The 22,432-nt window shown below is 32.8% G+C and overlaps 1 protein-coding gene across 1 annotated transcript in view; it reads right to left on the bottom strand.

Moving 5' to 3' along the window:
- Window positions 1–22,432, bottom strand: part of LOC137932201 (homeobox protein unc-4-like) — a 52,264-nt gene that overhangs the window by 8,897 nt on the left and 20,935 nt on the right. The window contains exon 2 of the mRNA XM_068775801.1: window positions 6,626–6,798. Coding sequence (XP_068631902.1) covers window positions 6,626–6,798 — 173 coding nt within the window. The remainder of the gene's footprint in view (window positions 1–6,625; window positions 6,799–22,432) is intronic.

The following is a 22,432-nucleotide window of genomic DNA, read 5'->3' as shown; positions in this document are numbered from 1 at the left end:
CGATTCGAAAATGAATGAAAAATACTCATTAGAACAATAACGAGAATTCTTCAACTACACGTAAGACAAACGTTTATATAAAGAAAATGGCAACCCTAAGATCGGCCTGTCTATCTTTTACCGCTAAGCCTAGGGCGGTGAGGCCGGCTCATGTTTGATAGCTCCTCCGAGCGAGAAAACAACAGCCGCCGCCTCCTCGAGTGAGATAGGGAGGAGAGAGTGCTTAAATTTTATATTCTATCCGCATTTTGTCGCCTAAGCGTTCCATTTAGTGTTCCATATTTAAACATCGCGGTTTTGCCCCGACCAAGCGGGGGAGCGTTGCGCCTTTTCTATTTTTCTTTTTTTCTTTCGGGGGTGTTTCCAGCCGGCGCCGGATGTGTTAGGAATACTGATGTGTGCGTGCGACCGCCGACGCCCTGTTAGGGAATGAAATTGGCATATAAATGTAAATTTTATGCTATGAATTTTAAAATGAAGTCGATACTTCCTCGCCGGCGGGGCCGTAGTCGCAAGTTTCGCGTCGGGCGGGGATGAAATTAGATTAGAATACGCTACTTTGGGTAAAGAATGAGGTTTTAACGACCTCTGCAGAGCCCTCGTGCTATGGTTCCATCCGATAATTTTCTAACATCATATCGCGCGATGTAAAGACGTTTAAATTAACGTTATTAATCCTACACGAGACGCTTTTACATCACAACGATGTATTTCCACATAAAAAATACAAAACTTCGAAACTCGTTCAATATTCGTACGGAGTTATACATATAACGTAAAATAGAGAAATCAAACAGAGGAAAAAAATCCACTTTACAGACGCAAACAAGTCACTTTAACTTTATTGAGCTGTAATCGAATTGTGACGTCCGTGCGGGCCCACGCACGTCGTAGCTGCGAGATCTGTAGCCGTCCTTATCTCGCATGGCCATTTAATTCTATGCTATTCAATCGTGCCGTCTCGCTCGCGTCCCAGGGGTGCCGCTGAGATTGCAATCTTTTGATTTATACCAACTATTAGGGTAGTCTGTCTCTCGGAGCGCGATGCGGCGATAAGCGACGGATACAAGCGATGTCGAGTCGTGCTACGCGGACAAACTTGTTTTACATTACCGATACTACTTATTGAAACACTTACAATATTGTAGAGCTTTTTTAGTTTCAAAAAAGAAAGACCTCTTTATAAATTTAAAACGTTCAAAACATTCCCCTAAATTTTTTTTGTGCATACTTAAAGCTGTCTCAGAAATATTATTGGGTTTGAAAACTCTTCGATTCATCAATTGCATATCTTTCCTCGCCGTATTTAAAGAATATTTATTGAGTACAATAAAATGAAGTCCCATATATTTGAAAGAATTTGCTGTACAAAAGGTGACATTAATTAATTTCAAATCTGTTTTAATTTATTTCTTCCAAACTTTTTTTATTGTGACTATTTCAAAGTTTACATTTGAACCAAATAATATGAAACCTTGAGGGATTCAAACGAAAATATTATCCATAATCAGCCCAGCCGTCATGAATTTTAGTAACTATTTCTCTTAGTTTAATGTTGTAGGTAATTTTGGGAAATTAATTTCCTTGTATACTTCTGAATTCAATTTTTCGAAAGACACCTTTTAACGATCGATTTAATATACACTTTCTTTTGGGATAAGCTTTATTTATATTTAGTGAATATGTCATGGCGGTGGTCAATTGTTTTTTTCATTGATTAATAGACTAGATTACTTTAAAATATATTTCCTCTTTCACAAAGTAATAAATATGTACTTGCATGGAACAGATTAACCATAAATTTGCTCAAATTTAATACGGGGCAAAAAGCAGCAAGATATGTAATATTCACATATCCGCATTAAGCGTATATAACCCGAATACTGTTTAAATGTTATAAGGGAATTATTTACATTACTGTAATTTCGTATAAACAGCACTGTGAGATTATGATTTTTTTACCGACGAGGGACGGCTCAAGCCGAGGTTCAAGGAGGTTCTTGACTCCATAGAGCGTCCGTTGAAGCGATCAAAGAATTCGACAGTCTCCAAATCTGATGAATAAGCGACACAAGCCGAAGCTCCTCCGGGAGCCTTCGTGCTTTGCAGCTTTACAATAGGTCTTAGGCCTAGGCTAGTGTTATAAAAAAAATTAACAAATCAACGTCTTATATTTGAATTCCGTAACTTTTTGTCTGGCTATATCAGTCCATTTTTGAATTTTACTAAAACGCGTCATATCGCATTGTTTCAAACAATACTAATAAATGCATTGCATATGCTTATAAGCGAATACATTACTAGTGACACTTTATGGCACTTAAATTAACTAAAACAAGGTCTATCGTAAAGGAACACAATTTGTAATCAATCAGTGTCTGTAAAATAAATGACAGACTCGCTTATACTATAATAGGTTGTAAAGAACAACCGCAATTCAATTGGCTACCAGCATTTCAATCGGTACGCGATCTAGCAATTAAACCCAAAGCCAAGCTTACGTGCTATTTTTCAATTACATTAAGCTCTTGGAGCGACTCCAAAATGCTTTTATTAAAGCATGTAAATCATAAACTACTGCGCTACCGTCTGGCGGCACTGAAATATTAAAATTGGACATTCAAATATTCTATAATCTTTTTCGGTTCAAACTTGCGAAGTGGAATATTCTGGCAGTTAAAACAAGTTTTGAAACGGGACACTACGACGTAGTCTTTCATAATGAAATTTCTTTTTTTATCTGTATTTAACTCATGAGTACTAGAATAAAGAAAAGATAAATCCGTTTAGTGTACTTGTGTATCGATGATTTACAGAAATAGAACAAAAAAATTAAATACTTGGTTGTTCAATAAACTTTGCGGTTCGATAAGAGAAGGCTTTGCTACTAGCTTTTTTTTTGTTTTATTAATACATTCTCCATATGAACGTTTGTGAAGTTTCATTTTAATTTGTTATTTCGTATGTTGATAAAATGTTTGAACACTTTTCGTAAATCATTTACTTTACTCTTCTTTCTTTTTATAATATGACTTTAACGAAAGTATAAAATCTCGTTTAAAGCCATTTTAATTTAACATAACATTGATGGTTCGACTTAAAATATATAGATAAATTATTAGTACGACTATTAGTATTAACGTACATAAAATACATAGTTCAATTTGTAAGTACAGTGAAATATATGACAATGTTGATAAAATTATTGTGATTATAATATAAAATCAAATAATATAAAAATAATTTTAAATTTGGAGTCTGGAGGTGAACACCTAACGTATTGGCTTCAACTGAGCTTCCGATGATCATGCGAGTTTAATTAACTCCTGCAAAGACGTTTAGGCTAAAATCCTACAACGCATTTCCACTTCTTAAATATAAAGATAACATATATATATATATATATATATATATATATATATATATATATAAATAATAATAAGCTATAAATATCAATAGCATTCAAGAAAAAATACAGTTTATTTACAGATTATTCCTTCAGTTACCTTTCGACAGTTATAAGATACCAGTTCCCATCAAACGCGGTTTATCCGGGGTGAAGCATTATTCCATTTCCTAAAGCTTATATAAAAAGTGCGTAGCCTTCCTTTGGTCCCCAATGGCCGCTTAGCATGGGAAGGTCCGGAGAAAATAAGGGAAAACGTCCCTCATTTATATTGAACGGAAACTGACTTCACGCTTATATGCTCCGATTTACCTTTGATCTATAAATCAGTTAAATTGTGTATTGGCATTATTAACAATGTGACATTAGTATCTAAAAGTACATTGAAATTGTTTTTGATAATTTGACGAGATGAAGATTTGTAATCGCATGTGCGACCTTACCAAAGCTATGTAGGTCGTGTCGAATCGAATATTTATTGAAATAGAAATTAATTCTTTTTGAAGAAATAAATTGCTTGCCATTCAATCTTGAAGTAATCGTGCATCTTACATTGAGACTTTATATTCTTGTGTTTTTTTTTAACCTTTATTTTTCATGCCTATTTACGTTACATGTTTCAAAACTCATACATTTAGCATATTGCAAAGCGAGGCTCAAGGTGAGCACTGTCCGAGAAACTATTTACCCATCCATTGTTTCCTATCACCATTTCGGATATACCTGTACGGACAGTGATGATAACGTGATAAATTAACACTGCCTTAATAATAAGCTTTTGTTAAACAAGAAGTTTTTAGAAGTAACGACAGCCGCCAAGCGGAAATATTGCCATATTGAACTAGCAATGGACCATGCAGGACGTCTGCAGTGGATATTTGATCCTGTTAAGATCGTCAGAAAGACTTGATGCAGGCAGAGAAGAACTAAAACTTATTATTATACTAGCTGCTTCTACAAATTTCATACTGTGAAAAGTTATAGTGTTTTGAAAAAAAAATAAAAAAAGGATTTTTCAGATTGACCACTTTATGAATTTAATGTCCTTATAATAAAAAAAATTACTCAAAAAAATATGTGTTCTGTTTCTGTTGTAACGACGTAATTATATTATTGTTGTAATGCTTTTATGGTAGCAAGCTACTTATGTGTAATTGCTCCAGGAAAAAAATATCATTAGTTTAGTTATAACTCAATCATAAATATAGAACTCGTAAGTATAATTTGGAAGATAAATTGAACTTGATCACCTTATGCGTATTTGTGTTTCTAAAAATAGTTACTCTCTAGTAATTCAATCCTTAATAATAATTCAAAGGTTTATTTCTTCATTTTTCTTCTCTATCACATAACCTCGGATTCTCTCTTTTTTCTTCCTTCACAATATCTTTCACTCTGTAACTTTTATTTACATTCTGTTCATACATCGCCCTCTATCCGTCGTCACATTTCTCACAATATAACATTTTTATTATTTTCTTTTTTATTGTTATTATTACATTTTATTGTCTGAACTGTTAAAATTTGTTTTCTTATTACTATATAACAGCTATTTATCAAAGTACCCGATCTTAGGTTTTGTTCATAGTTATGAATTTCTTTATGACCTCCTCGCAGTATTATCAGAATCTGTGGCGGCATTCTGTATCCCCTATCACGAACGCGATGCTGCCGTTCTCTACCTTCCTTCCTAGCTTGATGTTTATATCTCTTCGGAAAGATCTGAATAAGGAACAGCAGGCAGTATTATACACAGAGGCTCCCCTTGAGTTTAAATCTATTTAATAATTCAATGTTTTTTTTAATTACTTCGTATCAGGATAGACCATTTTTGTTTTGATTGACAAAGTGTTTAAATTAATGACTTCTGTTAAAAAATATAAATATGTTGAAAAACGAAAATATGGCACAGGATATTAGCGGAACTTTGAGAATGTTTCAGATATACTTTTTGTGCATCGTAAAAATTAATGACGGACAGACAGAAATACCGGCAATAACAGATGTTTAAGTTCGAATTAAGACGTTAGGCGTGAATTTTGACGAAGTGCCTTTTAATGTTCTAAATATATTTAATGACCGATGCATACGGCGTTGTAGTGTACGTGTAGTGAACACCGTGACCGCCTGGCGGAACAGAGTCCCATTCTTTTAATGTTGTTATTGCCGCGTTTCCTGCGCGCTTCGGTCCATCTATGACTTTCGTTCGTAAAAAAAATATCGCATCGTTTTTATGGTTCAGTGTACGCTTCATAAAGTATACTTATGCATTTTACAAGTTTTTGTGCGTAATCACTAAAGTCGGGCCCATTAGTTTAACATTTTGGTTATCGATTCTCTCCTTGTAATGATTTCTTATATACGGAAATTGGCACGTGTAAAACAGTTTTTAATCTGTGTCGGACGGCGATAGCGATCGAAGAGGAGCTTGTTTTTTTATTCTCAATAATATTAGGTATATAATAAAAGGAAGATATCAGGAGTTTATAGAAATTTTCTTACTGTTTTATTGAAGTATGCATTGAGATATTCAGATCTATTATTACACAAGTTCCTCCATCCGGAATACATACTTACGCTTTATTATTTTTGCGTCAAACGTTTGCTTTGGCGATGGCTGTCTAGACAGCCCGTAGAAATACAGGCCTGATATGCTGTGTTCGCCGAGAAAAGATGATATTTCATAATTCTCTTTCAATCGCACTGTTGTACGCAAGTGAATGAGATAGATGCTATAAAAAGGCGTCGATGCCTTCTTACATCAACAATTGTAAATAGTTTTAAAGACGTGTTTGCAATTTTTCATCACTCTTTCAACGTTCTTGTCCATAGCTTTAACTATCTGGCTACGAATCTCATATATTTAAATCACATGTTAAGGAGAAATCAGTAAAAAAGTTAAGCGTTGCTGTGTAAGACTGCGTTCCTGCTTATTAAACCTAATCATAACGGCCACTTGTCTATGTGATCTAAGTGATCTTTTATGTTCATATAAGTCCTTGTATATTGTATATGACCAAATAATCAAATTAATTGGTAGTTAGCCCTGGAAGCTCTGGAATGGAGACTGAAAAACATCCACTGACAGATGACTTAAGGTCGTCCAGCTAGATTAAAGTGATGATGATAGATAATAAAAATTCTCTAAGTGATATTGGTGGAGGAATTAATTAAGGTTTTTGGACAAGGTGTACAAGCTTAGTATGGTTTCTGTCTTACCGCTACACGACTTTCTTTCAAGTCGAGGCGCATGGCCAATGCTTCCCGCATAAAAACGTCAGGGTAGTGAGAGGCCAAGAATGCCCTCTCCAACTCTTCCAGCTGCCAGGAGTTAAAGTTGGTGCGCGAGCGGCGTCGTTTACCGCTGTCGCCGTCGTCATCACCCACACCACCTGTAATTAATTACACGGTTTAAAAACACACGACTTACATTACGCTCCTCTAGTGGAATCTAAAAATATTTTTATGTAAATACGTTTTATTGTAAAAGGTGAGTTCCATGTAAACAATTCAAGTAACGCAGCTTAATTTAAATTGCTATTGCTATAGTGTGACTTTCGTTGACGAAGATGTTTATGTTTTGCCGGTAAATACTTATAATATATAATATATATAAAATACTTATAATATCTATTGATGTTAGTGCTGCTAGCTTGGCGGTTTTTGTAACTCTATCGAAACTGTCGCCGGATTAAAAGGGTCCACTAATTTACGCGAACATATTTTATTTATACAGACGATCATCAGCTGTAGGTCCCTTTAGATTTTTAATAAGAGCTTCTGAAAGCCGTTAGCAACCATCCCCTTCAGACGACCTTCACAAGGTTGCCGAACAACCTTGTCGGCGTCATACGCTGCACTTCTTTACTTTGGTCTATAAACCAGTGTCTTAAGTATCGAACGACTATCAGTTATGCATGCTATGTGGAGCGCCGAATACCACTGGTTAATTCACTGGGCTGTATTAGTTACTTACATTCGTCTATGCTATACTTTCATATTCTAGAACAACCCGAAAGGTATGTGACATTTACATTGAGCGCTTGTTTTATTACGAAGCGTATCTTATAAATAAGCAGTAAGCAAATTTAACCAGTACTAATTGTATCGAGTAGTCAAAACGACTGACTTTACAAGAGGCTCTAAATGTGTGTAGCGGCTTACGTAAGAAAATATTGTAGCCTTTCGGTACAAAGTCATCTAAATATAGAGCGTCATTTAAAAAAAAAAACTTTTTAACTTGGAAGTTAAGCTAAAGTTAGATATCGACATGTCAATTCGTTATTTCTGATATTTAATTTCGGCTGTTAAAATCTGGTAGACGTTTTAGTATCCATTAAAAGCAATATTAATTACCCTAGAAGATAAACAAGATCGCTATAATACTACCACACATTTCTGCCCTTAAAAGGTGATACGTGTATTACATTTCAAGGTTTCGGCTTAAGAAATATTACAAGACTATCACAATATCAATTTATGAAAAATCTGAGATTAAATTAGGAAGGCTATTATTACTGTCGTAAATAAATTGATGATAGTAGTTAAGTTTAATTGTAAGCTGTTTTGAAAATTGAAACCAATTATACTTTTACAACAAATTTATTTTTACATATACAGGTGATTGGTAAAAGCTTTAAAGAGATGAAGAATCGAGATGAACAAAAAATAGCTCATTTGTCAGCTATATGAAACGATCACACTGAAATATGAAGTAATTCTATTGGAATGCGTTAGAAAAATAACTACTGGCAGTTCAAAGTCTGCGGGAACAGTGATTCGAATTTAAAAAAAAAAAGATTTTTCTTAATATATTATCATTACGTTATTCATTACTTCTGAAACCATTGATTTTGGTCAGAATGTACCATATATTAATTGACTGCAAATGAGATATACATTCACAGTCTAAAACTTTTCGTCTATAACTAACCACCCTGTATTACATTACTACAGTCTTGGTAAAGCCGTACTAAGGGCCGAAATTTTAATTACAGGCCTAATGACACTTAACATGTTTTGTGTAAAGATAGCAAAGGCAGATGCAATGACGCAATGATAGTATAATTGTGTGTATCATGTCTTTGTAAACGTTTAAGCAATACATATTAAATAATATATTATTAACCACATGAAACACATGATAAATAAAAGAATTTAAAGTATACTTGTAACGTCTAAATTTTGTCTTCGAAAATTTTACTTATCCTTCATACGTTATGTACGCATATACAATAAAGTTTCATAAGATATCTTCAATCTTTCTCTTGTTACAGTATTTAGGTGTTGTTGATTGATTGAAATGCATGGTTTTTGACTCATTGATTTGGCTGATATCATAATGTTTATATCAAACATTGTTAAATCTCATTTAAAAAGAGCAACTGTTATGTTTCTGGCCGGTTCTTCCCAGTAAATAAGCAATTCGAAGCGATTACTATTTATAATATTGAAATAATTGACGTAATTGACATGAAGTGAATGTAAATGTCTACTTTAGTAAATTTTTTTTAAATTTGAATTTGAACAAATTGGAATTAAGAAATAACCGTTAATAAAACGAGAACATTTTTCAATCGATTGAAATGAACAAGACATAAACGTAAAGGCTTCGGCACTCGACAAAACTCCATTCGGACAATTCGTCGGCCATTAAAACAAAGCCGCCACTGGGGGCTCATAAAAAAGAGATAATCTCCGACAAAGCGTCAGAACAAGTTTTTGTAAAATAGAATATAATTTCTAATTTTCTCTGGATGATTTTAATTAAAAATGGCCCCGAGAGAGCGGGACGGTGCGACCGCTTTCAGTTAGGGGTTGGAAAGGGACGGCCATAAATTAACCACTTCGGCTTTAGAGCTAAATAAATTAGATGTGATTAAGAGAAGCGCGCTTCTGTTGCGTCAAATACTTTATTTTGTTACTTTCAATTTAGGCAAAACGGTTTTTGATTATAATTACTAATAAAATATCGATAAACGTAATTGAAGATCCCCGAACATATGTACTAAGCCGCAAAGGTCTATATCAGCATATTAGCCGTTGGATGCCCATTGTAAGTCAGAAACCTCCACCAAAAATCCGGTTTTTCGCTGCTCTTTTCGCTACCTTACTATACTGTGACTCTACCGGCTCGTGGTCGCCACTGGAGAGCCTTTTGTCCAAAACGGCCGTTGGTCGTACGATCGATGTGCCCCGCCTACTATCACTTAGACGAGCAATTCTTCGAGCTACGACGGTGACCTTCTTCTATGAATCTCATTTCTGAATCGATCTTTGCTCACTAAACCGTGATAATTAATAATACCAATTATACCCTATTTATCATAAAGATATATTGATTAACATACACGAAGTCATACGTTAAATGCAATTAACGAAGTTACAGGGATGTACCAGCGTTCGTTGTTCAATAAGTTTCGATGTCGCCTTAAGAGAAAAGATTAATTCGCGAGTGCTAAAGCGAGTCAGTTATACGGTCCTAATGATGGGAGCGAGGGAGACGAGAACGGTTATTGTATTAAAACAAACGACCGCCTTGGGCCCGCAGACAACAGTTTTGGCGCGCTTTAATTTAGCCGGCCTGCTCAATGTTTTACTGTCGCATGGGAAGGGGGGAACGAGGCGGGTAAAGGGGGATTCGCTAAGTATCTATTTGAGGGCTGTATAACGCGGCTAATAAATTCCGTGCAGTTAATAATTCTACTTTGTTTTGTGCTCTGTAGCACCGTCGAGCCGAATTTAATTATTTATAATCTGTGTGTTTTGTGGTTAAACTTTTGAGAACATCCTAAGCGAAAATAAAAATGTTTTCGGCTTATGAATTGGTATATTTAATTAAAGGAATGTATTATTGTATTCTACTTCTCTAAGTGAACCGATGACATAAGCTCGCCGGAAGTCACTGGATTGAGAAAGGCCTATTGCATTGTAGTGGACATGTATTGCATATGTTCATAATGATTATTCTATTTAGTATTGTATTTTAACATAATATATGAGTGTATGTTTCCATCCAATGTAATGTGCCTTATAAAGTTTGAGCACGGATGTCATTTGACAATTCACGTAATAGGTATTACATGTAAGGTCAATACACCATAATAAGATTTAATTACATACAGTTATTAAAATGATATAAAAAATAATCAGTAGTTTGTTGAACATGACTCATTTTGAAGTTATAATTAAATATTATTAAACATTATTTAAATTATTACCAGTTAAAAGATTTAAATATAATTATTTGATATCATCTGTTTTAAAGTCGATGTCTAATTTTCTCTTGAAACAATAATTAAATCGTCCCTTTTTTAGTCCCTAAAAGTAGTGGAGATGAAATAATTAACAGATAAATAATTAAGAAAATATTTTCATACATGTGAAACGTCAAATTATTTGACAGAACAAAAAAATGAGCAATAGCGCGTCTATATGGCCAGCGCTGCGCTCGATTTTTATTTTATTCATAGTTCAGATATCGCAGAGCGACATCGGCACGGAATTAAATGTTTCTATTCAATAAATGCGAGCTCATTCGATGCCCGTCATAAATCTATTACGGGGCAGTAGAAGGGAATTGATAAAGTGCAACTTCCTAACAAATCGCTTGTAATTTATTGCTTTTATTAGCCCCGATACAGATCTTTATTTGCGCGTGTTGTGATTACTTTTGCTCTACGAGAAAATATTTCGTCATAACATGTGAAATATAACCATTTTGTCTTATTATACAGATGTATATCTACAAGAAAAAGACGATAAAATGAAATTACATGTATAATTACAACTATTTTTATAACACACCGTTTTTTTATAACATCTAATAACTGATCCAATTTAATAAAATTTAAAAATAATACAGTTACGAAATAATATTAAGTTCACCAATAAAAAATTACAGCTGTCAAATTTAATGCAATGTGTCTATACTAGAGTTAAAATATACATAAAAAACGCGCTATGATTAATTTTCACAGACAAAAGTTTTTGATTATTGTGAATATTTATTTTTATTATCGTATTAGAAATTCTTACTCGTTAAAATTAGAAAATTAAAATAACTTATATTGATATTACGAAACACGCCTTAATCTGAAAAGAGTCCACAAGAAACTCAGTCTTAATATAGCAGAGCAATTAAATTCTTATCTTTATTTTCATTTAAAAGTCCGTCACACTATAATGGAGTTTTTTTTTAAATTTTGAATGAACCTGAAAATTTTATGAAGCTAAGAGAAAGGTACTATAAGATTATTTTTATTTATAGTATAACAATTTAAACATAAATATTTCGTTTAGGCAATAATTAGTTATGTTACTTGATGAAGCCGAATAATAAAAATAATAATCATTATTTATATAAATAACTACGTTTATACCTTCTTAATAGTTTTATATTCAATTTAATTTTTTTTGGCTTAAGAGTCGCGACAACGTTTACTATATACATTGAGTAATTTTTAAACTTACTCAATGTAAGAAAATACCCAGTAATAATGCGTACAAGAACGTAAGGTAATAACACTTCGAGGCAAACCATTATGCTCACATAAAAAAAAAAAACAAGACGCCGTCAGACGCATCGCAAACATCGAATGTCTTAATCATAGCAGTGTTCGCAGAATCAATTCATTCTCAATCGTGTATAGTGATGTACGTGAATTTCACTGAAATTTAATCGATAATGATGCACCGTTCGTAAAAATTACCGGCAATGTGTACACAGTTTAAGTTGAACCGATAATCACGCGCCGACAATGTTCACACTAGTGATCGATAATTGCGGTTCAACGTTTACGACTATTTTCAAAAAGCATACAGTCACCTCAAACCGGGTCTTGGCATTACCTTTAAGTTATTTTAAGGCAAGACTGCTATTTAAACTGAAAGAGTGTATTGCATTGACATTTTTTGGTCTTATAAATTAAGGAGACTACTTCATGACTTCACGTATTGAACTGGAAGAGAACTTCTGTTCAAAACGTTTACTTTGAAAAATTTTCTTCGGAACTACGACTTCGTACATAGTATACCGTTATATGTATAAAAATAAATATTCTCGGACGTTTTGTAGAAAATAATCGACGTTCTCTCTCATTGTCAGTTTTGTATTATATGTATACGTATAATTTATGTATAGATTATATATTTGTAGTTAAGTGTGTTTAACAACTGTAACTACAATAAATATAGTATTTGTCATATAGTTTGAATTACTTCTCTGACTCATTTACACACTTGTCTACTAGTTATTTCTACTCTGGTTTAAAATGACTGGTAGAAAATGCCTATAAGACAAAACAATTGTGTAAAAATGTAAATTAATGGTATAGAATAAAATATAAATAAATAAATATGTTGTTCTACTATGTAATAATATTTATTATATCTAATATCTATTCTATAAAATATTTTTAACATTTCAAAATACATAGAAAATTCTACTCCGTTATGTCTTAACTACATATATATTAAAGTATTGTTTTTTAGGATATTTATATTAAAATACTTTCTACATTATTATCCTGTATATGGGTGAGACGCTCTGATTTTAAAAAATATTTCAAATCTTTTGTCAACTCAAGCCAACTGGCTGTGTTATGTATCCATTGCTGCGTTAGCTTACCATACGTTATATTGTTTAAGAGTTAGTTCTTAGTCACAAGTCTTTACTCCGAAGTTACTGTTCGTAGAAACGTTCGACACAACTTATCCCGATTATGTAAGAATGCTCAAAGGCTAATTAAAATAATTGGATAATAAAGTTTTAGAAAACATTCGCTGATAGAAAGATAATTATAAAGCATGATTGACAACTGGTCAAATATAAAGCTAATGATTTAATGATATTGAAGATTTAATGATATTTAAAATATCACACAAGATTATCAAAATCGCTAACCACGCGTATAATGACCTAATAATTTATAATTAAACATAACGGCGATAATAAATTGACATTACGAATTTAACACCGACATGTTATTCATCATTATGATGAAGTTAAACTAGCGAATATTACTCTCAGCCGATAGAGACCCACTGCAAGGCTTAGCTCTCTTCCAAAGATATCTATGGAGAGATATACCATAATTTTCACGATTGGCAGGAAGGTTGGCGATCACAGTGTGGTTTTATCATACGCAGAGTTCACTGTTGCCCGTCCTTTGGAAACTTGTTGTTGAGAATATATCCAATATAATTAATGCGCAAAACGCGTTACATAAAATCGTATTCCAGGAATCGAATCCATGACCTACGACCACAAGTCTACCGCTGGGTACAGGCTTGAGTCTTGCAATGGATTGACTCACTTGCATTTAAAGACTGAATTTTATATTAGTGTATGAAATTATAACATTAAGATTAGCTATAGTTATCATTGTTTTAAAAACTCAGCCATCTCATGAGCAAATTACATCAGATTCCGGCATCTTTTACCCAGGGAAACTAAGAATAAAAAAGGGTCAATTATTTAAAATTATGTTGAGGAAGATATCACAAGCTGCTCGTTGAATATATATAAGTAAAGAAGTTATAACCTCATTCAATGCCATGACACAAGTCCAACCGTTAGAAACACGCCTGAGTGACATTGAAAAACAATTCTTATCTATATCACGTTTATTAAGTAAATTAAAAGCGTAACGCCGCAGAGACAAAAATTATGAAAACTATTTCTAAGGACAATGCTTTAAACTATAAAAGCTCAATAAAATATTACTATTTCAATTAAATAAGATAAATATGCGAATTAATGAGACAGATAATTTTTGTAAAAATATTGGAGGAAAGAGAGAAAAAAAAACATAAATTACATAACAAGTGCAAGTCTTTTCGTCGTGGCCATATTAAGGGCAGGCCTAAGCCTTGCACTGGGCGTCTAGCCGCTGAAAATAGGGAGAAGAATATTTTGAAAAATTTTCACGGTAACAGGAAGATTTGTACAAACGGATTCCAGTAAGACTTTCATAGATTGTACGAAGTTTTTTAAACAAATATAAATGGGACAAGAATACTAACCATGAGTCGGTTATTTTTACCGGTTATTGTAAAAACAAGAGATTAATATCTAACTCAAATTATGTAAATATCTATAATTAGATTAATGTTGTAATTGAAACAAAATGAATAATTTTATCGATATTAATATTCCTCTACTAGCTCTAAAATACAGATTTAGTTGATTTGAATTCCGATACGAATTCTAGTAAGGAAAAATACCTTAATAAATACAAACTTAGATACCGATATTTTACCAATAATCAAGTACGAAATTCGCTATTCAAAAGTAAAAATAATTATATTTTTATTACAACTGGTGTAGTTTATAAAATATATGTTATTTTTAACACCAACTGGAAATCAGGCTGCACCTGTGCGGTCTAAGTATATAATCGTTTCAAAGTCACCGTTACAATTCTTCTTCCACCGAAATAGGAATAGATAGTGAAGAGCATATTCCGCTTTGTACTCCAACCTTTAAAGCTTCCATTTTACGTTAATCCTTAAACTTCAGATTGTTGTTGATTGATTGATGTTCATGATTGTTGTCCGAAATCCATTCTAAGGGGGGGGGGGGGTTTAGGGAATATGTCCCGTAAACCTATATGCTTACTCAACTTTTTCTATGCCAACATCCTGTTTTTCCTCTAAATCAGGCATTCAGTTTATCACTACAATACAGTCTATCAAAAATGTACATCACTGCTATTCAATATTTATCAATAATCTAAGTTCAATACACTCGCGTCAAGCGATTACTCAAGGAACCTTCATAATATTATCAAAGTGTTTAATTATAGAGTATTTAAATTATTCCACTTTAATAACAGGTTTCAATTAAATACAATATTTTATTTACGTTCGTTATAATGACCCAACAGAAACTGCTTCGTTAACAATATTCTGTACCATTGTATACATGCATTGCATACAATGTAAGAAGAGCGGTTTGAAAATGTATTAAAAGTTTTAATGAGTGGACCACGTGTTTTGAAATCTGCTATAGCAAACCAGTTCATCGTTGAACAATATTTTTAGAGGAAATTATTCAAAACATATTTATTTACATTTACACACTTTTGAAGTGTCAATTATTTTAACATTATAAGTGCTGAGAAAAGCCGGCCAGAAACTCAACAGATGGTCTTTCAAATGAAATTTTACAATACAAACATTATTAAATCCCCCGTTTAAATGAGCCAACAAATCAAATGGCACACATTTTTATGAATTAAAAACTCTTGAATGCTATAACACTTAAAACTAAGAAAAGGAAGTTTTTGACGGTAGCTTATTTAATTATTCATATCGGAATATATATAAGTCTAAAATTATATATATATATATAATTTTAGACTTAAAACAAGCAAAAGGGAGGTCTAACATATCTTATGGGACTCACTTTACAGAATTATTTATTGTAAATGGTTAATATGACTGTGCCCTAGTTACAAAGATTAATTTTTTATGTTCTCTTTCTCTTTCTTTAATTTCAGCGAACGATCAAAATTGATTGGAACATTTTCAAGAAATTCAATACAAATACTTTTACAGATTGATCATTATAAATAACTACAATTATCAGCCTTTACAATTATTTTTGAAAACATATACTTCGCTTGTGGCAGAATTTGATACAATTATGTTTCCTTTTTTTCTTTTAATGAAAACACTTATGTAAACAACACGGAGTGGTATCAAAAATGATTATACCACCGTCATACTGCGCTCCCAAAACCTTCTTAAAGCGCTTGGTGTCCGCGTGTAATTTAGCCCCGATCCCTGGAAATTAATTTCCGAAATAACCGCCAATAATAAAGTCATAATTTTGACTTAAAATCGGTGACTCGCTGTCAGAATCGACACGCCTACCAGGGCCGGATTTCATTTGACTTCCAAATATCCTCATCATCCTAAATCGGGCAGTGGTTGTGTGTACGTAATTTGGGAACCTATGGAAGCTTTTATATTGGTACGATTCCTTAATTTTAATAATCATGGTATCTTTAAAAACAATGTATGAAAATAAATAAATAGAATAAAAACAAAAATAAAAATTGTATTGTAGAACATCTACCATTGAATAGAAGCCTTCTTCTTCTCCAATGATTTCTAAAGGGACCAGATAAAATTACAAATTGATTTTAATTCTTTTCAACTAAAAATTTTTTTGAGATTACTTTCTTTACATATATTATTAAACGATAAGTAGCATTTTGTTTAAAGCACGGTATAACCTTCACGGTACAAACAAAAGGGCGAGCTTAAAGAAGATTTTAATGTTAACACCTCTGTACCTTATGCCAAGTTTTTTCTACTTAAAAAATATTCAAATTTTAAAACGCGAAGTCCGTCCCTGTGCGGATCGATGAAGACATCGGAAAGAAAAGTGGGTTCATTAAGAATGCACTGCAGCGAGCGCTTCCAAGAAGCGCAGACGTCTCGACCTAATTGAATTTGTTTAATGTGTCGCGATGCGGTCTCACTCAAACCCAAACGCAATGGGGCGTTCAATTGAACAACCGAATAAAATCCTAATCGATTGTAAAACGTTTACGACATGAAGATGTCATGATGTATTTTTTGCCAGTTAGTGACTGAGATTGATGATGACTAAGATTTTCTCACCTGCTATATACGCCAAGTGCTGTGCCGGTAACAAGGTTTTTTACAATTTCCTTTGCATTGCATTACGCTTTGATCTATCGCCTTGTAGTAATATTGTAGCACGTTTTATTAATGTAGTCATTTTACAAGAACTAAACTATTTTATTGTTCCGGAGCAGACAAAAACAATTTTCTACTAGTACTACATTTTCTAATTAAATGTATTAATTTATGTTACGTGTTTATTTAATATTAGTTATTATTATATATAACAATATATTAATAATATCAATATTATAAAAATTAGTACCCCGAATATTACCCATAATAAAAAGTAAATATAATATAATACAAATATATATATATATATATATATATATACATGTACATATATATATATATATATGTATATATATATATATATATATATATATATATATATATATATATCTACTATTGACATAGATGTAATAAAAAATAAAAAGCAATTATCGTGGTAATTCCGTCAGCTTGTCAAACAGCATTCTAACCTATAATATATAATAATGTTTAATGTTATATAATGTTGTTTAATTAATAAAATTTTAGATCGTATTAATATATTACATTACAAATTGACCCTTTTCTGGTTTAAAGAAAATAGGTACATGTACACGAAATAGTGGTCAAAAACGATTGACTTTATAAAATTATAATAAATCATAAAAAAAACAGTTGATCATTCATCACTTTCCAGGCTGCGGAACCATTTTATTGTAGACAATTAAAATTTATGAAGTTTGAATTAGTGTGTTTTTCAAATAATAATAATTAACGCTGTCAGCGGTGCCCGGCGGTATGGACTGAGAATTGCGATTGTAGGTCGCGGGTTCTGTTCCCGGTATATAATCACACTTTGTGCATTAATAATTACAAAGGATTGCCACAGCTGACAGAAAAGTTTCCAGAGGATAGGCAGCAGCGTCCTCTGCGTAAAATATGGCGTGGCGATTATGGTGTATCCCCCCATAGATATCTACAAGGGAGGACCAAGCTTGCAGGTGTCTTTGGTCTGAAACCTCGATAAGTTACACTACAATTAATATAATTATTAACATATAAAAATAGTATTTTTTGTGACAAATTGAAAAAAAACTAGTTTTTATTAAACGTGTACATTCAGATTTACTAACAAAGACGTACAAAAAACTTACAGTGAATACAAAGTCTGTTAACGGCCTACAGATGATTGAAATATTGCAGTTCGCAGAACAGTACTTTAGCAGAAATGTAAACCGGTTAGGTTTTTCTAGCAAATTATTCGGCGTTTGTTGTAAAAAAAAAACTTTTTAATTTTTACATTGTCTCATTTATATAAATATTAAACCGTTCTTTCGTTAATACGAGAGCAAATTTATAATATGATCACTTTGAATTATACATTTAGCTTTCTTTAAATGAAAATCGTGTAAAAGCTTGTCTAAGTAAAATTTTCTAATCTAAGTATTTACTGGCGTTGGCGGTTTTTTTTTGGGTTGTCGATCGCATTGTGGTATTATTGTACGCAAAGGACGATGCCGCCCATCCTCTGGAAAATTTGTGGGTAGTAGCAGTCCTATATAATAAATGTACTAATTGTGATTGAAATTACATAAGATTGTACCCCGGGAATCGAACCCGCGACTACTGATCATTAATTGACTGAAATATACTAAATAAAGGTATTTCAGTATGTTGTGTGGATCAATATTTACACGTTAGACTGCAAAGTTTTTAGTAAAGTTTAGCGGTATTGTAACAAATATTCTTATGAATTATTCATATTTATTCTATAATTATCCTTTCAAACATGTAATTTGGCGTTAGAACAGAATTGATGGAACAATGACATGCAGCGCCTTGTTTACAAAACATAATCTTATGAAAACAATACATCTAATTTTAATTCGACATACATTTTAGACAAATGTATAAATAAAACATTTAAAAATTATATTTCGTATATATATACTATACACAAAATGTCATTAAATTCTATTTAATATATGTATTCAAAAATGATGTAGGTAATATATGAAATTAACACTATATAGTAAACATATTGTGTTTTAAATCTTTAATACCATATCACGTCGTAATTTCAAAAAAGCATAGACTTTGTCAGAAATAAATTTAATTGATGACCCACTTTTAAGCATTCAAAATTGCGGTTTAAAATCCCAATAACTTGGTTTTTCAGTCTAACTACTAAATAATACATATTTCGCATACGTCTAAGTTACTTACCTTTAAATACTTTTGCATCGTACGTAAATAAATACGTTTACATATGCAACGCTTATTCCGCATGTAATTACTGTTGATCATCTGTTAACGTCAACACGTAATTTAGTTATAATCTGTGCCGATATGTAACAAATGTGACGTATGAAATAACGCGGGAAATCTCTTGTAGCGTCAAGATTGACAGGTCATTTGCCGCGCATTGCGAATTGTGAGCGATGGCGACGGGCGTGATTAGTTTGAGAGACCGCCTTTCATCACTTAATGCTAAGTATGTATCATTATTAACTTATAATATAATAGTGTAATGCCGCAATTGTAATGTAGCTTGGATTTCGATAACGGTTAACAGTTATTATTCTTGTTAACAAGGTTTTTTTTTTAAAGCAAAGTGCTAAGCCTTACAAATTCTCCTGGTAGTAAATAATGTATACTTATTGATCCAGCGATAGAGGGGTGTGACTTGCGATCATAGGTCCCAGGTTCAATTCCCGTGATACATTCTTATGTATAATTTACAATTTGCATTAATTATCTTGAATTACCACTACTCTAAAACTTGTTTTCAGAGCAACAGATGGGCAGCAGCGTCTATTTCATACTATAATACCGAACTGCCTGCTAAGAGTGGCGATTATGGTATATGCCCCCATAGATAACTTTGGTGGTATATGCCTTGCCTTTATGGGCTGAAACGATGAATACGGCGAATAATTCTTGTATTACTTAAGATTTCTGAATACAAATATCTGGCCCGTAGTTTTAACTTGAAAAGATATGTCTAATTAAAAAAGTTTTGTTTCAATACTTATAGCGCCTTGCATATCATATGACAAATTATAATAAATGCGAAAGTAATTTCATTTACACTTCACTCTATTTATACATATTTATTCAAAATTCTATCATAATGGGAGAATTTTTGAAGCTATATTGCATTATTACAAGAGAAGATGGTTTCTCAAGAATGTAAAGACAGCTAGTAAAATACAATGGGTCTCAGAAGACAGAATGGATTACTGCTGGGGCCTTAAGATTCTGGAGTAGAGATCACGTATCGGTAAGCGGAAGTCTACCCACGAGGTGGACAAACAGCCTTGTTAAGGTCGTCTAAATTCGTCGGATGCAAACTGCTTCCAACCGTTGCGATTGCAAATTTATCGGATAGGCTTTGGTTGAACTTCCAAAGCCTATAATGATGATGGTGATGAAAACGGTTAACTGAACAGTAGCGAGATACGTGTCTTGCCAATGCCACTTCATCTTGCTAAGCCGTTACGTTAGTTATATTCGTTCGTCTACGGATCTCCTCATTCTTGTTTTGATTTTGTAAAAAAATCTTCAGCCTAGCCTTTTCGCTTGCACCTTTACCACGCTCCTAGACTATTAGATCAATGTAAATTAGAAATCCGTGTTTATCTTAACCAGTTTGATTCCAGCATTTGTGAAATACGAACGAATGTTTTTTTTTTATTTGATCTGATTTGATTTGATCAAGGCGCGTAGCTAAATAGAGTGACAAGGATGAGTTATTATTTTCTTAGCATATATCTACATACTGTTAACCTTGTTGGCTTGCTATTGCTATAACGTTGATATTTATACGTTTATTTGAATAGTCGATTTTCGCGATCAAAACAAGGCACAGAGTCTCGGCGACGGTGGAGTCCCATGGGAGGTATAACTCAGTATGTCTCTCGGTACGCACACCCAGCCCCTCACTGATGCGTACATCGCCTCGTGATTTGTGCCACAGAAACACTACAAACACGAATTACAACAGATTAAAATCACTTACATTTTTGACAGGTTATAAAATTATTTTATTATTTATTTATAATTTATCTACACTGACAGGCTTCGGTCTGTAATTGATCTGAATAAAAAATAAGACGTACCTTTTAGTGATTTATTAATGTCTTATGAATATCATCATATTTACAACATAGGATTCCCTCCAACTTAGATTTACAGTAAAACCTATTTGAAGCGGCATGCACTCAACGTGGACCAATAATTGTAAATAGCTACTTACAAAAATAAGATTTCTATATCGAGAAACGCAAAATTCTCAGTTATTGATAATAATGTAATTGTAACTTTATTGTAATGCTTTTAAGGTACATGATAGTTTTTGTTAGATTACATCCTAATACGCCTTTTTTGAGCAGCGGTAGAGTACTGAGATTTGCGATCGCAGGTCAAGGGTTCTATTTCCGGGATACAATCCTAAATTATTCAGACTTTGTGCATTCATTATACAGGAATACCACTACTCACAGACAAGTTTCCAGAGGATAGGCGGCAGCGTCCACTGCGTGCCATAATAGCACACTGCGATCGCCAATGTGTCAAGCATAGCGATTATGGTGTTTACCCCCGTAGATATCTTTGGGAGAGGCCCATGCCTTGCAGTGGGGGTCTATAGGCTGAAATGTAGTCGATTTTTTGGCTCTTATTAATGTGAAAAGTTTGATATTTAGTTACGTTTAGTTTTTTTTTTATTTAATCTGTGGTCGAAATATTTTATAAATTAATTTTAGAAGTAATTTTTGGTCTAGCAAATTAATATTTTTCTACAGGCTTATTGCTCCTACTTTGATTAATTACACATTGAAATATTTTTATAAACCCCTGTCACCATCATCATTTCAGCGGTAGGACGCCCACAGTTAGACATATACCTCTTCATACTTTTCGAATTCATTAATTAATTGCTAATTCTAATAATTACTTACGGTTGTGTATTGAAGTTTACTTAAATAATTAAAAAAAATTCTACCAATATGACGAGAAATTTTTATTTTTAGATTGTATGAATTTGTATCATCTTTTGCTTATTTAATCGAGTTACTAAAATAAGTACCTTGAATTGAATAATAACAATTAAATATAATGGTCCGTAGGTTTTGAAGGGCTTATTTCGACTGATAAATGTGAACACGGCTTTCTAATTCTAATTCAATTAACTTGGGCTGAGGTGACAACGTTTAGACATTTTCTTTCTTTACGCTAGTAGACTATAGTTTGGATTACGCAGACTGACAAGTTTATCACGTTTAAGCTGAATAACTTGTAAGCGGCCGCTACATCTGTGAACAACATTACCGCGGCCACCCCGCCGCCGCAAAGATTTATTCCTCCCTGGGG

Source organism: Battus philenor, unplaced genomic scaffold (genome assembly GCF_028537555.1).
Source record: "Battus philenor isolate CCGP_79_NKW_IND1 unplaced genomic scaffold, ilBatPhil1.0.hap1 SCAF_9, whole genome shotgun sequence".
NCBI lineage: Eukaryota > Metazoa > Arthropoda > Insecta > Lepidoptera > Papilionidae > Battus > Battus philenor.
The sequence above is the reverse complement of the archived record's forward strand: the minus strand, read 5'-3'. Positions and strand labels throughout refer to the sequence as shown.